This window comes from Mustela nivalis (genome assembly GCF_964662115.1).
Source record: "Mustela nivalis genome assembly, chromosome: 10".
Classification (NCBI taxonomy): Eukaryota; Metazoa; Chordata; class Mammalia; order Carnivora; family Mustelidae; genus Mustela; species Mustela nivalis.
This window is the reverse complement of record NC_139029.1, coordinates 5,395,539-5,413,788: the sequence shown is the minus strand read 5'-3', so window position 1 is coordinate 5,413,788 and position 18,250 is coordinate 5,395,539. Positions and strand designations below refer to the sequence as shown.

Sequence of the window (18,250 nt, the reverse complement as noted above, 5' to 3'; positions counted from 1 at the left end):
AAGCGGAAGTCATCAGTCGGGAAGTGACCCATTTGTGTTGAAGTCAGTGAGTGTATAGCCCGGTATGACAGTGTTATGAGATTTAGAAGAAAAAGCTCTCTGTAGGAGGTGATAGGAAGAAGAAGGCCTCTAGACTGTGATTTATGTTCAGGTTGAGTGAGGCAGGTAAAAAATTGATATCCAGAGATATGAAATACTGGTATTCTGTACATTAGGGATTGGCACACAGAAATTAAGAATCTTGGGTTGTTCCAAAATTGTGCAGATTGGAACTGCAGGTTTTTATGTAGGGAATGTTTTTAGTTGAATACCAAATTAGGGATAAGAAGACAGATATCTGATATCTACCCAAGTAGGAAGAGCTCTCTTGTTCCTTGAGATGATTGGCATGTTAAATGGATATTGCTTGAATGTTAAGCGGAGTTATTTAGCATCCTGGACCCTGGAACAAAATAGAAAGTTCAGTCAGCATTTTATTCCTGAGCTACTGTTGTGCATGGATTCAGGGATCGAATCTTTGTTGTTGCGTCTCCATCTGAGTAGAGAAATCAGTCGGGACATTCTGAATGCCTAGATGATTGGCATTCACATTTCTTCTTTTTCTGACTTTGGGCTACAGAAATCCTGATGTCTTTCAGAAAGTTTTTTGGAAGGAAGTGTCCTTGGTGAGGGCTTTCTTCATGATCCACCTCTTAGTGGCTCAGCTAGTGCTTGTGGTGGTACTGGACTGTCCATGGGATGGATGGCTCCATATTTCTGCTCCTTTTCTTTTTCTTGGCTCTGTGTGTTTCATAAGGCAGTAGAGGAATCTGCTCGTATTCTTAGGCATCTGAGTTATTCTGAGATTCACTTAACATGAAGGGTCACAAGGAGGGATAAAACAAATGGTATTTTGAATGTGGGTATTATGTTTATTATCCTTAGAAAATTTGATTGACCACAGATGCCTTTAGTTCTCAGTAAATAATACTTAGAGGATCCTATCTGAAGCTTTATGATGATCTTGGGTTGCCTTGTGGAGAGTGTTAAAGTCCCTTTAAAGCCACTGCTTCTCTTAAAATCATTGCTTCTTAAAAAAAAAAAAAAAGGTATCTCAACCTGCCATTTTAAAGAGCAGCCCTTTAAGACTCCAGCTGTGGAGAATGTTAGACATAATTACCCAACCATTGCTATGTCAAATGTAATTTAAGAAAGCACTCTTAATCCCTTGAGGAAAGTGTGGTTTGGTTTACTGCATCCCTTCTCTGATAGGGTGCCTTGGTTTTCTTTATAATTAGAAAACATAACAAAGTGTTTAGGTTGAAATTTAATAGTAAATTATCCACAACTGGTTAGATTTCTTTCTTTTTCTTGGTTTAGGTGCACAGGTCATTGTAACAGTATGCTCAAGCCAGTCGTGTTTATATCTTTCATGTATTTCCTCACAAATTGTTTACTGAAAACAAAGAAGCACTTGGCAAACCATGTCTCTTTGTGAAGACATGGTACTATCTTTCTGAATAAGACATTTAAGATTTTGTCTTGTGTAGCTGTGATCAAGTAATTCGCTTGGTTGGATTTTCTTCCTCATAAAATGGTTAATCCTGTTTCTTTCTCCCCCTTCTTCAGGCACCTTGGAAACAATAATTGAGGCTTTATCAGGTTCTTTAAATTATCAGAAAAGTGGTCGATAAGAACCCCAAGGGCTGTTTTCCTCTTAGCTTAAACTTACTTGTAATTTATGATTCATCTTTGAAAAAAATTTTCTATAAAAGATATGTACTTTGCCATGTGTGTGTTTATACAGTGGCTTTATGGGCCCTGTCTTTGTTCCCTTAATGGTAAATATCATTGTTTTAAAATTTCTTTTTCTTTTAAAGACTGTGTGTATATCGAGAGTCGGAGGCCAAACACGCCGTATTTCATCTGTAGCATTCAAGACTTCAAACTGGTAAGCATTTTTAAATGTGCTGTTGATTCTCCTCTGTGCCTTCTTTTTTTCCAGTTGCATTGGCTGTCTCTCTCAGTTGCTTCTTGCTGGTTGTGGACTTGATAACCAGGCCACTTCCGAGTGCTCACTGCCTGGCAGCTGCACCACATGTGTAAGGCTGTTTCATCCTTCTGGTTTTGTAACACTTCCAAAGCTTGTACTGTGATCAATGTTCCCAAAGTTTTCATTCTCTAGCAGTTGTTTTGACAATAATTTCAGAGATTTTCTTGAGTTTCTGAAGTAGTTTGTTTCTTCTCAGCCATCGTGAAGAGCCTGAAGTAAAGTAGATTTGGGAATTGGTGGTGAGTTGGAAAAAAAGAATATTAACGCGCCAGAGACTAGTTTTTGGTGGCAACTATCATTTCCTTAGAGATTTTAGTGAGTTTGGAGTGTATCTTGGGGTCACCTGGTGATGGAGTTTGGGGAAAGGAACTCTGGCTTGGGAATAGCATGGCTACTGTACTTTCTTATTACAAACCTGCCCCAAGTTTAGAGGTGTTGATACTGCCCCTGAGGCAATCTCTGGGTTTTAGACTGGTGATTCCCACACTTGGGACTTTGGATCCCTGGATATCTATAGAGATTTTACAAAGGTCTGCAAATAAACATTCTCAGTTTAAAATATGCCTCTCCTGTGTTTGTACAACTACTTTTCAAATATATTAATATGCTGGTGTGCTTTAAAAAATTCACTTAATATTTAATGACAGTATACAGTTAAGAATCAGCTTATTACATATTTTCCTCAAATAACTGCTGTGTGAAATACTATCAGAGTACTGCCATTTGGGGGATCTTTTGAAACATTAAAAAGGGATCTTTGTACTTGAAGGTTGTGAACTACTCTCTCCCTTCTTAGGTATAGAGAAATCCCAATTCTTTAGCTCCGTAGAGGTATGTATAAGTCTCTGTGAATGTTTTTTTCCAAAACCCTTTGTAACTTGACAAAATCTGTATTCTCACATTCTGTATGTGATACTTTAGTCTAAAGAAAGGTAATGTAGTAGGGAGAGATCTTTAATTCTGCATCTCCTTTGTTTCTTTTTATCATTTTTAATGACCCCAAATACCCAATTAGTATATTCCGACTTAGCTAGTTCAAAAAAATTGCATGCCACTTATTTTTTCTTACTAAAGTTTTGTTGCATTAAGTAACACATGCTTACTGTTTGAAAAGAGAGTCAAAAGTACCATTTACTTCTAAGATTTATTTATTCTTGGTAGGCTGCTTTTAAGTTCCCTGCTTGTTTTACAAGGAGGTCTTGCAGTGTAATTTTGTATATCAAATGCTTTCTGTTCCCATTTTATGTCAACATGAAGTTTTGCCATTTTTAGAGGTCTTTGCTATTTATTAAATATTTTTTTCCAAAGATTTTTTTTGCAGATGCTGCACTGACATCTCAAAATCTGGGCAGTGGTTTTGCTTCCTGATGAATTTTCTTTTGCTTGCAGAACTGCTACTTCTCTGTCCCTGCTTATCCTTTTTGTGTGTGTGGTTTTTTTTTTTTTTTTTAAACCAAACATAATACCATGGAAAAGATATAGTTGTGAAATAAAATTGCAAAGATTTTTTTTTTTTAACCTATTAGATTCAGACCCCTTTTTGTACAATTTTAGCACATTAGCAGGTACCTTCATGTTTGAACAGCTTCTCTTATGAAATGCTGATTACAATGTGATAGTTGCTGTTTGGGGCAGAGGTTCCTGCTGAGTTACAGTAATTGCTCAGTGTATTAACAGCAATAAAAGCTGTTGTCAGTATTGGTCTGGTACAACACATTAAAGCTGTCTGCAAATACAGTGTGGGGAGTGGGCATGGTATGTAAGTTGCACACTGCTGTGTCTCTTGTTTTTGTTGAGTTCTGTATTCAGCACATGCTTGTAGTTATTGTGTAAGAATATTTACTGAAGAAAGAATACAGTTATTTTTTTTTTTTTTTTTTAAGATTTTATTTATTTATTTGACAGAGAGAAGTCACAAGTAGATGGAGAGGCAGGCAGAGAGAGAGAGGGAAGCAGGCTCTCCGCTGAGCAGAGAGCCCGATGCGGGACTCGATCCCAGGACTCTGAGATCATGACCTGAGCCGAAGGCAGCGGCTTAACCCACTGAGCCACCCAGGCGCCCCAAGAATACAGTTATTGTCTGGATACCCACTTTCTTCTTTTCTTGATTGCATTTTTACTTACGAAAAGATAGCTTAATAGATGAGAATAATCATAGCTTTTTTCCCTTCAGCATACCCAGGCTATAAGGGGAAAAGATGAACAGAAGGAAATATACTTAGTTTCTCTGCAAGATTTTAAAAAAGAAGAAATTGGAGTTGGTTTTGCCCACAGCAGATACCTTGCATGGCAAGTGGAGCAGTAGAAAACAAAAACCCAATAGCTTTGAAATGTTGTTGACTAATTATATATCTTTTTAAGCTTTTTTGGTTTGGGGTTGTAACGGAGAGCTGTGGTCCTTTGTTTACACCATGAATTAGAATGACCCCTTACCTTGGTGAGTTTTTGAACATATGGTATATTTGGGACTGTAAAAACTGGGCAAATGCCCTTATGGTGCATATTAAGTAAGATTACAGTGTTAGACACGATGGAAGTTAAGGAATTGAGAAGCGGGCATTAAGGAAACATCTATGACCAGTAACCCAAACTAGCATAATGCCAATTTGTTGAACTGAGGACCCTGGGTAACATTTCAGGAACTAGTTCCATGAGAGATAAGAAGGGTCTTCGGATTTTATGTGGGAACCTGGGTTGTCTTCTGGGCTCTGCTACTATGTACATCCCATAGAGTCAGAGTCCGTGATTTGGAATATAGTTGTCTGTGTGTGCAGGATTATACTAAACCTGGCAAACTGTTACACAGTGTCCCCTTTTGCTTTCAAAGTTATCCTTGTTGTGGATGATAGTTTATCTGGTCATCTTGCCTGTGGGAATGGGATCCAGGGCTTCTGCTTTGTTAACATTTAACCATCGAAATATGTAAGGCCACAGTTACCGTACATGGGTAGATGTGTTTAGAGCCTGCACTTTCACAGGCATAGGCAGAAGCTGTGGTGGAGCAAAGTGACTGAGCTCCTGGCAGAGCAGAGGCTGCTTTTGAAAGTAGCATTTTCACAGGAAGCAAATTATATGTTCTGTTAGGAAGCTTTCATCCTTTTAGGGAGTGTTAATTTCATCAGGCTTTTTACAGACTAGGAGACCAAACTGGAGTTGACTACGATGACAGAAGTATCTATGGCACAGGTAGTCAAAGCAGGGGTTCAAGAGACAGGAGAGGTGAGGTGGGATTATGGATAGTGTATGCTTAGGAGTAGGAATAAGGAGGGATCGTCAATTAAATAAGGCAGCTTTGTACCTTAGGCTTCTGAACTAAATAATAAGGCAGCCGGCAAAATCTTTATCTTTTTGAAAGAGTAGTAATATGGAATGGCCATCTCTGATCTTTCTGGCTTTTCTTGAAAAGAGAACTGAGAGACTGAAGCAGTTAGCTGAGGGGGAAAGCCGGAAGGATGAATCAAGGGTCGCCTCAGCCTCAGTGCAGAGAGCGTTGGCAAGTGTAAACAGGTCACAGGCAAGCTGGCGTTACAGGGCAGGAAGCCAGGAAGAGCAGAGGATCAGAGCATCTGTGCAGAGAGCAGTACAAGGCCAGCAGGAACGAGGGCATGCTTTCTCCCTGAGCTCTCGGGAGCCTGCTGTGTTAATGCTTCTTCCCTTGGGATTCTTGGATTATCCTTGTTTCTGCTCAGTAAAGGCCTCTCTTCTTGGGCCAGCTTGAGTGGATCTCCATTAATTAACTGAAAGGGGCTCATATAATGTCTTCAACCGTTTTCTCTGCAGCTCTCCCTTAGCTTTCCCAGATCAGTGTGTGGTGTGACTTAATTTACTTTCGGAGTCCTCTTTCTGAGTGAGTCGGAATCACTGTATCACCAAGGAGCAATATATTCCTGAGTGCAGTGAGGAATGTTTTTGGTGGTAATCATTGTCTTTTTCTGTTTTTTTTTTTTTTTTAATATTTTATTTATTTATTTGACACAGAGAGAGGCAGGCAAAGCGAGAGGGGGAGGCAGGCTCCCCACTGAGCAGAGAGCCGGATGCAGGCCTTGATCCCAGGATCCTGAGACCATGACCTGAGCTGAAGGCAGAGGCTTAACCCACTGAGCCACCCAGGCACCCCTAATCAGCGTATTCTGTAAGCATTTAACAAAAGCCTACTCTGTGTGCTTTGTTGGGTACAGCACCTTGGAAGAACCTGAAGTCTGCAGGGTAAAGTTCCTTCCCTCAGTGACCTTAGTTTCTAATGGGACAGACATCTGTGGCATTACTGGATGTCTGTCCATTCTCTTTGGAGAACACTCTGAGTAGGATCAATGTGAAGGAAGCCATTCACCTTTTGTCCCAAAAGAAAGATTTCTTTCTTGCTTTTACTGTAAAATATCAGTAAACTTCCATTTTTATAGAAATCTAGGCCTTCAGCATATAATGGAGTGAATTTGCTCTCTGGAAATAATCGTAAACTCTGAAAATGCTTTTTGCAAGATTGTTTAGTGATTTTCATGCAGTAAAACACCGAGGAGTACCTTGTTTGGCTCTGGTAGTAGTACTTCATATCTAATTCTTCAGTCACAGATAAGTAATTGACGCCCTTCCTTTTAATATTCTACATGGGCATTCTTTGTGGATTCCCAATCATTCATACAATAGAAAAAAAAATAAGATTTTGGTTTCCTAGAGTTATATAGTTATTGATTCTTTAACTGTTGCATGAAATGAATTTGTAGGTTGGGTATGTAATTATTACAAATATTATTTTGAGCAAATACCATTCATCTTGGCTCCAGTTTGGTTTATTAAAAGTGGAAAAGTTGTGGTTAAAATTAAACCTGATCTTAGAGATTCCCTGAAGTTGGGGATATATCATTAGGGATATTATGGTATTTTAGTTGACTGTTCAGGGCTCAGTGAGTTGTTAGGACTCTGCATGGATGACTGTGCTTTTGTGTATCATTTATGTCCCTGACAGTATACATTGTTAAGTGTTGGTTGTGAATGTGGGATAGCTGAGACTGCATAGTACCACTTGACGGAGGCACATCTCAAGTACTGCTGTGAACATGGGGGCCATGTTATTCAAGATTGAACACCATCTCCCTCTTGGTTTCATTGCCAAATGTGGGCAGCCAAGGGAGGAACATTTTGGAATTTTGGATTCCCGGTCTGCATCTATAACCCTACCCCAAAAGTTGATTGCCACAGTACAACAGAGAGGGGCTGCAGAGAAATTAGCTCCCTTGCAGCTTCCGTGCGCCGCTGATGTTGTCCCCTCTCCCCCAAATCAAGTTTCTCTGAAAGTAGATTAAAAGCAAGAAGGTGCTCTTCCATCTTTAAAGTGAAAACTTACTGAGGATAAGTAATTTTATCTTCTCATTTTTGGTTAGAGACCTTTACATAGATAACACTAGGGGATATGGGATAGTTTGTTAATATGCACTGTGTACACACTTCTGTGTGTACACACGAGTTAATTATCATTCCTGTATCACATGTCGCAATTATTTAATCCTGCCTTGGCTGCTGTGACCATTCAGCACAGAATATATGTTGTATAGACATTCAGGAAGTGGGCATTCATTTTAGGTAAATCTTGTATTAACTTTCCTGGGGAGGGGACAGGAGGTCTACATTAGTGTGAGTATGGCTCTTTCAGAATTTGAGATGTTACTCGGGGACTGAGAGGAGAGATGGTAGGGTATAGAGTGCATGTGTTGGGAGCATGTGCATCAGCTGCTCTGTTCTTGAGTTGCTCTCCTAACATTTTATTTACAGATGAGGCTAGGGTATAAGTAAACCTACCTTGCAGGTAGGCGGTTTTTAGATGAAAAGATCAAGCCTACAAAGTGGGTGATAGTGCCTGGGCCATGGAATGACATGGTAGGAAGGTTGATGTTTCATTGGTGCTCTAGATCTAAGTTTTTGTAGGGGCAGACACTATGCCTGTGTTACTCATTGATTTATACTGTGTGCTCAGCTCATTGCCTGGCCCATATAACATCCACAATAAATGTTTATTACATTTAAGTGGAAAAAATTCACTGCATGAAGTTTTAGAAGAACTTTAGTAGTAATTTGATACGATGCATTAACTACAAATTTACCTTCTGTTTATTAAGCAAACCAAAAAGAACTGTTTCTTTTTTTTTTATTATTTTTTTAATTTATTTATTTGACAGAAATCACAAGGGGGCAGAGAGGCAGGCAGAGAGAGAGGAGGAAGCAGGCTCCCTGATGAGCAAGAGCCCAATGCGGGGCTTGATCCCAGGACCCTGGGATCATGACCTGAGCCGAAGGCAGAGGCTTTAACCCACTGAGCCACCCAGGGGCCCCAAGACCTGTTTCTTTATCTTTAGTTTACAATACGTAGTATTTTGGTAGCCTGCAGTGTGTAGTATTTTATTGATTTATTTTAAAAAAGATTTTATTTACTTATTTGACAGACCAAGATCACAAGTAGGCAGAGAGGTAGGCAGAGAGGGAGGACGAAGCAGGCTCCCTGCTGAGCACAGAGCCCGATTCTGGGCTTGTTTCCAAGACCCTGCGATCATAACCTGAGCTGAAGGCAGAGGCTTTAACTCACTGAGCCACCCAGGTGCCCTGTATTTTGTATTTTTAAATAATTTATTCTTAAAATATGTTAAAACTCAATTTCTTATTTTCTTAAGAAAATTTACATGAGTAATGCCAAAGTCATAATATTTTTTAGGCATCATAATCTATTTTGAATTTTTGATATTACTGACTTTTAGCAAAGACAAATGAGGGCTTAGTCTATAGATGAACATTCCTGAGAAGGCCAGTGGATAGGAAAAATGCCTTATGGTGTGATGGTTCATTTTTGTATAAAAAGTGGCTGTTTTTCTCTTCCTGATAGTCTCTCAAGTTAGGCCTGCAGAACTGAACCTTTTTCTTCGTACTTCCCTTTTCTCCTTCTAGTTCATTTCCTAGGAAAAGGTCAGTACCACCCACACACAGCTTTTGTGACTTGGAGGGTAGTGTTGGATAATGAAGTGAGACCCATGAAATTATCAACTGTTTTTAGTTTGTAGAGTGAAGAATTAAATATTACTTAGAGACATAGTGGGAGGTACAGTTGAAATAATTCTTTCAGAGGAGTTGGTCCTGTCCTCTAGTTTAGCTGTTCTCACGTGTTAGGAGTGAGTAGTCAGTGTGGCCCCACTCTTCTTACATGGTGATTTCTAAGTCAAGAAAAGGTACACATTCTTGATTTGGTGCTTCTGAAGGCCACACCTTTTTTCTCCTTTTGTTTAAAGTAAAGGCCATGGTTGCTTAGTTGCTATCTATAAGCATTATAATAAACTATAAAGGGGTATTGGACTTACTCCCCGCTGTTTGTTTGGAGTAAGCCAGGAATAATAAATATATGTGGTGAGACCAAATGTCCTTTTCACATGTAAATATGAGGCTTAAAATTTTATTTAATCCTTTAAGAAGCAAGAGGGGGGATGAAATCCTTAGCCCCAAGTTTAATGGACAAAATGTTGTTAGATATTTCTCCTGGCAATTATGGGGTAATCTTGTTGAAAGTTACTTTGAATCACCATCACCTTTTTGCAGGATATGAATGTCAGCTTATGAATGGAGGGGATAGTATTCACATAAGTGAAAATCACAGTGAGGCTTTGGGAATAAATAATCTCATAGCACTTTATTGGCCCCATTTTCTCAGCTTCTCCACAGGCTGTTTTCACTCATGACCGACAGTCATTATAGGATACATGGGATTTAAAGTTTTAATGGTTCACAATTATTGTAAAGTTGGGTAATTCATTTTCTCCTGGTTTATTTGGATTTTAGAACTAAGAAAAGAGTTTTAATTTTACTATTTTATAAAATATATATCTAAAAATGTTTAATGTTCTATGTGAAATGTTTTCAATGTGGAAAGCTTTAGGCATTCTCATCTTTTCTTAAAAAGGAGCCTAAGAAAGTTCGAGATAATTTGATATTGCAGAGAGCTGCTGTGCAAGAATATTGGTCAAGTCTTACTATTCAAACGTGATTCCTTAGAACTGGACAAGTAAAACCCATTAGAAGAACGGAAGAAAATCAGGGAAACAGATACTGTCTATGTTTTCTGATTCGTAAATAAGAACAGTGATATGCTTTAAAATGTATTTTTTAACATTTAAAATGTTTTAATAATTATTTGAACTTTCGCATATTTAAAATAATGTCAAGGTGCTTTGAAATGCCTTACTAGGTGTCGACTTGGTTTAAAACTCTGAATTTGAATGAATAAGGATTTGCATGATCTGATTGATTAATGAATTCTAGTGCAAACGGTTAACGAGCAATTCGTTTTTATTGGATGATTATGGTACAAAGTATTGAGTATATTGTACATTCTGATACACAGCTGAACTTTTGATTTGTCTGCAGAGCCGGTATGGGGAGGAGGGGGGGTGTGGTAGGGAAGGTCATGTTGCCAACGATGTTGGCGTCATCCCGATGTTGGCGTCATCCCGTGAGGCCGCGGGAGCCGGAGACTGACGCGCGGGAGTGTCCTGTGCGGTGCCCGGTGTACTCTAGAGCGCGAGCTGGGCCAAAAGGAAAGAAAACCATCATGATGAACACGTTCCCAGTATTGGCTTATTTTCTTGGGATTCATGTTCTTGTTTGTTTTCAAGGAGACATAGAAAAACAGGTCATTAATGGAGGATATGAAAATCTTGGATCACAGGAGGTTGTTAGTGATTCTAAAGAATTGAATGTAATAAGGCTCCCTAAAAATGGTTTAATATCAAAAAGTTTATCTGTCATTTTTAAATACCTTAAAGAGCAGAGATTCTTATATAAGTATCTGATTTTATGGAGTTTTTAGTTCATTTAAAACCACACAAAATTGGATTGATTAGTTTTTGGGAAGTGTTATAACAGTACTCTCTAGAATATTTGAAAGGGAACACGCTCCAACTGTTATTTGAGGTGTCTTTTTTTGATGCTCACAAGGACGGTGCTGACTTTCAGGAGTTGCTCTATAATTGGCCGCTGCTTTTAAATGTCTTTAAAGTTTAAAAGAAAAATAAAATAGACGTGTGATACATACCAGACTGGTTTTGCCCCTAAAAGAAATAATGCCTGTCTTGAGCTTTACGTTTTGTTCAGGTGGGCGTTTGTGAGAAAATTAAAGCTCATTTGAATTGTGTCTTTTTTCCTTCTAGTATTAAGCCTTTGTCTTTTACTTTTCGCTTTATAAAATTAAACCAGGACTTTGAGAATCATAAGGTCTTTCTTTGTCCCGCTAATGTCTTGAATACTTCCTTATTAAGTATCTGTCTTATGCCCCTAGCATCTCACATTGGAAACTCTTCTGAAAGCTCAGTTTGTCCACTTGTGGTTCATTTTATAGTTGTGTTTATCTGACACCGTTGCTTTTTTGTTTTTAATCTAAGCAAAGCATGCCATTGTCACTGTGCTTTGGCACTGTGTCGCATCTTAACTTGGTTATTTTGGGGGCACACACCATACTGCTTTTCATCAGGACCCAGATTCCATTGTGGAGCCAGAAGGGTCATAGGTTTGTTCTTACTGAAACAAGGAAACAGCTCTGATTGACGCACAAAGGCTAACTTCAGCAGTAGAATAAATTCTCTGAGAGGCCATCTGCTAAAAGGTGGTGCGGATTCCTGCTTGTGTGCTGCGTGCCCCTAGTAACCAGGGCCGGAGGGGACGTTGGGCACGCTAACTGAAAGCTCTTTTCTTTTTTAGGTCCACAACTCCCAGGCCTGCTGCAGATCTCCAACTCCTGCTTTGTGTGACCCCCCAGCATGCTCTCTGCCGGTGGCATCACAGCCACCACAACATCTATCTGAAGCCGGGAGAGGGCCTGTAGGGGTAAGGAGAATCCCGTTTTTAAAAGCTATCAATATTTTATATCCCATAGGGTATAAAATAGGAATATTACCTCCCTCCCCAGAGCCCCTTTAAAAATGTGCTGTATTGTATGTGTTTTTAAAGGAGTAACAAGTACATGCACAGAGGAAGCAAAATACGGGACTTGCCTTACCCCTCTAGGACAGTTCCAGAAGTCAGCGGGGTTTGGTGGTGTGGGGTATTTGGGTGCCAGCAGAGAGCATGCTGGGCCGCTGCAAGGAGCAGGAGCTGGCAATCAGCAGCGAGTATGGATGTTGGCAACTGAAAGGGGAAAAAAGGGGGTAAGTTTGAGTCCAAATGTGGAATGCGCACTTCCCCAGCATCTTTGGGACTCAGGGCCCACGAATCTAAACTATCTTGGATGCTGTCCTCTCAGGTGATATTTTATAGAATATTGCTGAGGAGTAGTGAGGCTTTTCTGCAATGCCAGATACAGAATTAAACACTTCCAGAGTCTTGAGTTAGGGCATAGATCTGGTGCTCTCAGCTGTGCCCTGGTAACGTCTCTGGTACCTGGTGGTAATGACGTGTGTGAGACGCCGCAGGAGAGTGTCTGTGGTGCTCTGTCCCCAGAACACAGGGCCTGGCGTTAGTGATCGGTGCGTTATTTGTGTGGGTTGTATCTCACCTTTTATGAAAGTTGTATATACACCTGTCTTACTTTTTTTCCCTCTTTGTAAGGATTTAGTGATAACATTTCCTGAAAGACAGGTGTTTATTATTCTGATTAACTGCTGTTAACCGTGAAAGAAGGGTGAGGACCTGTCTTTCTCTTTTATTATTATTATTTTTTAAAGATTTTATTTATTTATTTGACAGACAGAGACCACAAGTAAGCAGAGAGGCAGGCAGAGAGAGAGGAGGAAGCAGGCTCCCTGCTGAGCAGAGAGCCCGATGTGGGGCTCGATCCCAGGACGCTGGGATCATGACCCGAGCCGAAGGCAAAGGCTTTAACCCACTGAGCCACCCAGGCGCCCCTGTCTTTCTCTTTTGTATGTAACCTGACTATGGGGTTCAAATCCAACTCAGTTACAAAATAACACCAGGGAGTAGGAGAAGGGAGTGCTGCAAATGGGCTCTTGCACTTGGGAAAGTTTTGGGAAGGTAGGCAGGTTTTGAGGAGCTTGGTTTGTAACATGTGGACAGGCAGACTGGAGGAGCCTTCCAGGTGTACGAGTCAGCTTGTCGCTATAAGCCACGTAGGCAGTGGGCCCGGTGAAGCTGGGAATTGAGAGAAGATGACCACAGGACGTCTGTGAAGAGCACAGGTTAGTGAGTTGTGGGAACAGAGGTGGGATGTAATGTGGGGCCAGATCATAGAGCATTGTAAAGGTGAGAACAGGGAAGATTTTATGTGATAGGCAGAAGAGAAGCCTTTGTAGGCTTTTTTATTCCAGGCAAGCTGATTTGCAAATGCCTGCTTACGAAGATGGATTGGGTAGTACAGTGGAGCCGGGGCAGACTGTGGGAGCTCCAGTTAGGTGGTGAGGGCTATCACCCATGTGTAAAGTGAAGAGGACCAGGGCAATGGAGATGTTGGATATTAGTAATCGTAAACAAAGCTACGATAATCATCACAACAATAATTTCATGTTCAAATAGTTTCTGGTGTAATTTATCAAGAATTAGACCAGAAAAAATGTTCACACTGAGGAATTCTTGGAATTCTTGATATAATAACCATTCACAATGGAAGATAAGACCCAATGTAGTGGATAAAAGTCTATTTTTAATCTTCGGAGAGATGCACTGACATCATAAAGGACAAATTAGCAGAGTCCCAACTTGACCACCTACTTAAAAAACTTTAGCCTTTATCAATTGTTTTCCGTATGTTTCTAAGAAATGATTTTATCTTTCAGGCTGGTATTTTCTCACTTTATTCTCCATTTAGTGTGGGTGTCATTGTTAGACTGTCATTTACCACAGTATTCACTAATCAGGATTTGTTGAATGGACTTAAAATTCTGCTCATAATAACAATGATTTTTAGTAAACTTTTTGTATTAGCGTTAGTGATGACCAGTATTTGTTTGTTTATGTATTTATTTATAGCAGTAAAAAGTATTGTGTTCAGTGGGGTAAGTAAATTCATGATTGGTGGCATATTTAGGTACCATCATATATAGGTTTAAGAAGATTCTATAATAAGATAATAAATCTTTGAGTCAAGATGATGCTGCATAAACCAAACTGTATTGATTGTTCTTTAACAACGCTTCTTGCTGCCAAAGTCATTTGAGCTGGATCTGAATCAGGTCCAGTTGGCAAAGCTACCCCCCATGTGTGGAGCTCTCATAAATTCTGCAGGCACACAGATCTAATACAGTGCAATGAGAGAGCTGCTGGCAGAAAAAAATTGATTACAGGGTTGCAGACAATATCATTAACAGTTCTTGCCATTATACACCAGATGTCTTCCCTAATAGACTATTTTTGTTAATTTAGTTTTTATAGGGTAGTGCTAACTGCGTCATAATTTAACTTTCTATGTATATTCAGGTATATGTGATCTGTGTTTCTACACTGATGATGATCTCAACTCAGATTTAATCTTATAAATTTTAACTTACCTGTTCATATTTTTAAAAAGGCAACCTTTTTACTTACGGAGAATCTATTAGCTTTTTTGTTTGTTTGTTTTTTAAAGCAAAAAGTGCTGTGTTTGCTGGCAATTCAGGGGTAGTGAGGGAGGTGGAAAGGCAGAGAAAACATTTCCCAGAGCCTCCCTAGACTGGGCAAAGATGATCCCCTCCAGGCACCCCCCCCCCCCGCCCCGTATTGGATGGTTTCAGTGGCAAGGACAGATTCTATCCAAAGTAGAAAAGTACAGCTATTTAAAGGAGACTTAAAGATGCTTACTTATTTTCTTTGTCATGGATGCAGCTCTGCAGGCAGGAATTCTTGTTGGCAGCATCTGACTGCTTCCTCACTAGGAGATGAAGGATTTGACTAATTTGTTTAGTATTTTTTAAAAAGATTTTTATTTTTTTATTTGACAGACAGAGATCACAAGTAGGTAGAGAGGCAGGCAGAGAGAGAGGAGGAAGCAGGCTCCCTGTTAAACAGAGAGCCCAGTGTGGGGCTCCATCCCAGGACCCTAAGATCATGACCTGAGCCAAAGGCAGAGGCTTAACTCACTGAGCCACCCAGGCACCCCAATTTGTTTAGTATTTTTATTGTGTAGTTGTATGTTTTTTGCGTGTTTAAGATCACTGTTAAATGACTAATACAAATAAATAAAACAGGACTGTAATAGTGGAACAAACTTTTCTTTCTTTCTTTCTTTTTTTTTTTTTTTTAAACTACTGGTTTTGTTTTTGGTGCATTCTTTAGAGTTCCTTTATAACAGGGGACATATTAATTATGTTTTTGACACTTAGTTTTCTCACCTATAAAATGGGCACAGCACTACTGTCTACCCCAAGGGTTGTTGCAAAGTGTAATGAAATAATTCATTGAATTGCTTAGCATGGTATTAAGCATATAATAAGCATTCATTAAGTGTAATCTGCTGTCTTATAGTTTTTCATTGTACCAGCTCATGTTTTAAATAATTTATTAGTATTCTAGACATTCTAGTTCTAAGGTCCATAGGGCCGAAGGACTCTGAGTTTATCAGGGTCTGTGAACTTCTTAAAATTCTTGCAGGGTTTTATATGTATGTGAATTTTTCTGGAGAAAGTATTTGTTTCAACCACGGGTGCTAATCCATTCCTATAAATGTTGAAAAAGAATTCTAAATTAAGATTAGAAACTGTGGCTCTATAAAGTCTGCAGTGTGTCATTTAAAACCTCAAATCAGCTAGCTGTTTGTTAAGGAAGTAAACTAACATTGACCATTTACTTTATGTCTAGGCATTGTGCTACTCTTTTCACATAGTTTAATTTGTGATATTTATTTCATTTTGCAGATGAGAAAATTTGAGGTTTATAATTATATAAGATCTTGCCTTGAGTGAATGTCAGGACTGAGGTTTAACTCGGGACCTCACCTTGGCCCTTGTGTGGTCTCTGCTGCTCTCACAGCTGACTTCTGTACTTCCTGGATGGTCCTTGCAGCGAGGCCACCTTTGTCTTCACTTTACTTGAAGACCTCCTGAGCTGCATGCTGCGCACTTGCTTGGTAGAGCAGACGGCTTCTGCCACTGAGAGTGTCCCAGGGTGGCCCTCGCCCTGACTGGACACTGGTGGGAAAAGCACGGTGTGAGAACCCTTAGTATCAGTTCATTTTGTTTTTGCGTTAGCTTTTGTGGTGATTATCTATAATTCCTGTAGTCTGTTGTGTTTGTTCATCTGTGTGTGTGTGTTTCAGGTAAAACTTCATACATGTAAGAAATTGGGCTTTGCATTTCCCTTGGAGTAAATGCGCTCCACGGAAGTGCCCAAGCCTGCTCCACTAACACAGAGCAGGGAGCGAGGGCCCTGTGGCTTTCCCCAGATCCCTGCTTAGGCCAGAATCTTGGTCTCCTGTGTCTCTGGTCAGTGAGTGCTCTTTCCACTGCTCCTTGCTACCTACCTCAACTCTGAAAGGATGTCTTGTAGCGGGCCTATGCCATACATCATTTACTTCTTTAAAATCTAAGAATGCTTTGCTTAATATCTACTTTAAACTTTTGTGACTATAATTCATACCAGTGTTAAGATAGTATTTCTTACTGTGGAAGGCAGTACCTCTTACTGTGGAAGGCGCTTATCATTTTCAAGAATCATTTCTAACACTGGTATTTTTCATACTTGGGGCTTCAGTACCATCTAATAATTAAAAGGAAACATTTATTATAAAATGCCATTTTAGGGGCACCTGGGTGGCTCAGTGGGTTGGGCTCTGCCTTTGGCTCAGGTCATGGTCCCAGGATCCTAGGATTGAGCCCCACATCAGCCTCTCTGCTCTGCAGGGAGCCTGCTTCCTCCTCTCTCTGCCTGCCTCTCTGCCTGCTTGTGATCTCTGTCTGTCAAATAAATAAATAAAATCTATAAAAAAAAATAAAGTTAAAATGCCATTTTAAATGCTGATTATGTTTCTTTTGTAGTTCTGTGTAGAGAACTCTAATCTGGTTGCTTGTGTTGATATGCAGGGGTTTCTGAGGACATCCTGCTTTTTCAGTATTTCCTTGGCTCCCCCAGTTGACATTAAGAATGCCAAAAAAGGGCACCTGCATGGCTCAGTCCATTGATTGTCTGCATTTGGCTCAGGTCGTGATCCCAGGGTCCTGGGATTGAGTCCCACCTTGGGTTCCTTGCTTAGCGGGGAGCCTGTTTCTCCCTTTCTCTCTGTCCCCCAGCTTGTGCTCTCTCTCTCAAATAAATAAATAAAATCTTTAAAAAAAAGAATACCAAAAATAACCACTGTCTTTTATATTTGATTGTAGTGAAAGGTGTTAAAACAATGGAGTTTTTAGAAAAATTGCTAATACAAATGCTGAGATTAATCCAACTACCCTAAATGAAAGGTGATTAATAGCTGTTGAATTTTAATGTAACAGGTTTAAAAAAAAAAAACTTAAAATATCCAGCCAACCAGTATTAGTAATAGAGAGCATTATGACCTGCTTCCAGAGAAATTCCTTCACTTGGATTGGTTGTTTTCATATCCTGTTCTCCCATAAAGGCTAACTTCAGCTAATTTGTTATTAAGGGCTTTCATGTTCATCTGCTCTTTTTTTTTTTTTTAAACAAAAGGGGCATCAAGCCACATTTAGAGAACATAGATTTGAATAACCTTATTGTTTTATAAAACTGCGTACTATTTAAGCAGTCTTTTTGTAATCATAGGTCTATATGAGGGATAGGGATTCCTTGTAGGTTTCACTGAGCTACTTTTCTTTCAGTGATGCTACTACATCACCCTTTATTACTTACAGATACTGTTGATCTTTTAGCCTTGCCTTCCTGGAGCTGTTTTATATTGTTAGAAAAATATCTAAGCAAATACGTGGAGTTCTCAGGTTTTATAAGTTTTCCAGAATTAATTTGACTAATATAAATTGCTAAAGAAATATCAGCACATGGAAATAGAACTTGCAGTTTTGTTTAGCTTAACTTTTTTTTAGTGTTAGCGTTATCCCTCATTTTAGGATATCAGATAGTACTTTGGTGACAGCGGCTCTGGTAAATACCAAGGCCTTCAGTAGAGTACCGGATTTTTCTTAGGGACTGGAGTGAAGTTTTAGTAGTAAACTAAGGTTAATCAGTCTCTTTCAGGGTTTGTAGAAATTATTATACTAAGTTATTTTGACTCCTGCCTCGAAGTGAGCATTTTCTGGTTTTGTCTTTGATTTCATGTTATGTCATTAGACTGAATATCAGGTACTTGTTCGTTCGTTC

General features: G+C 39.5%; 1 protein-coding gene across 7 annotated transcripts in view; it reads left to right on the top strand.

The window, feature by feature from the left end:
• RERE (arginine-glutamic acid dipeptide repeats) overlaps positions 1 to 18,250 on the top strand; it is a 417,613-nt gene that overhangs the window by 192,790 nt on the left and 206,573 nt on the right. For 5 of the 7 annotated variants that reach the window (XM_082685300.1, XM_082685297.1, XM_082685301.1 and 2 more), the window contains exons 3-4: positions 1,860 to 1,930; positions 11,759 to 11,884. In XM_082685300.1, coding sequence (XP_082541426.1) covers positions 1,860 to 1,930; positions 11,759 to 11,884 — 197 coding nt within the window. The remainder of the gene's footprint in view (positions 1 to 1,859; positions 1,931 to 11,758; positions 11,885 to 18,250) is intronic. The other 2 variants (XM_082685303.1, XM_082685304.1) reach the window with 1 other exon arrangement.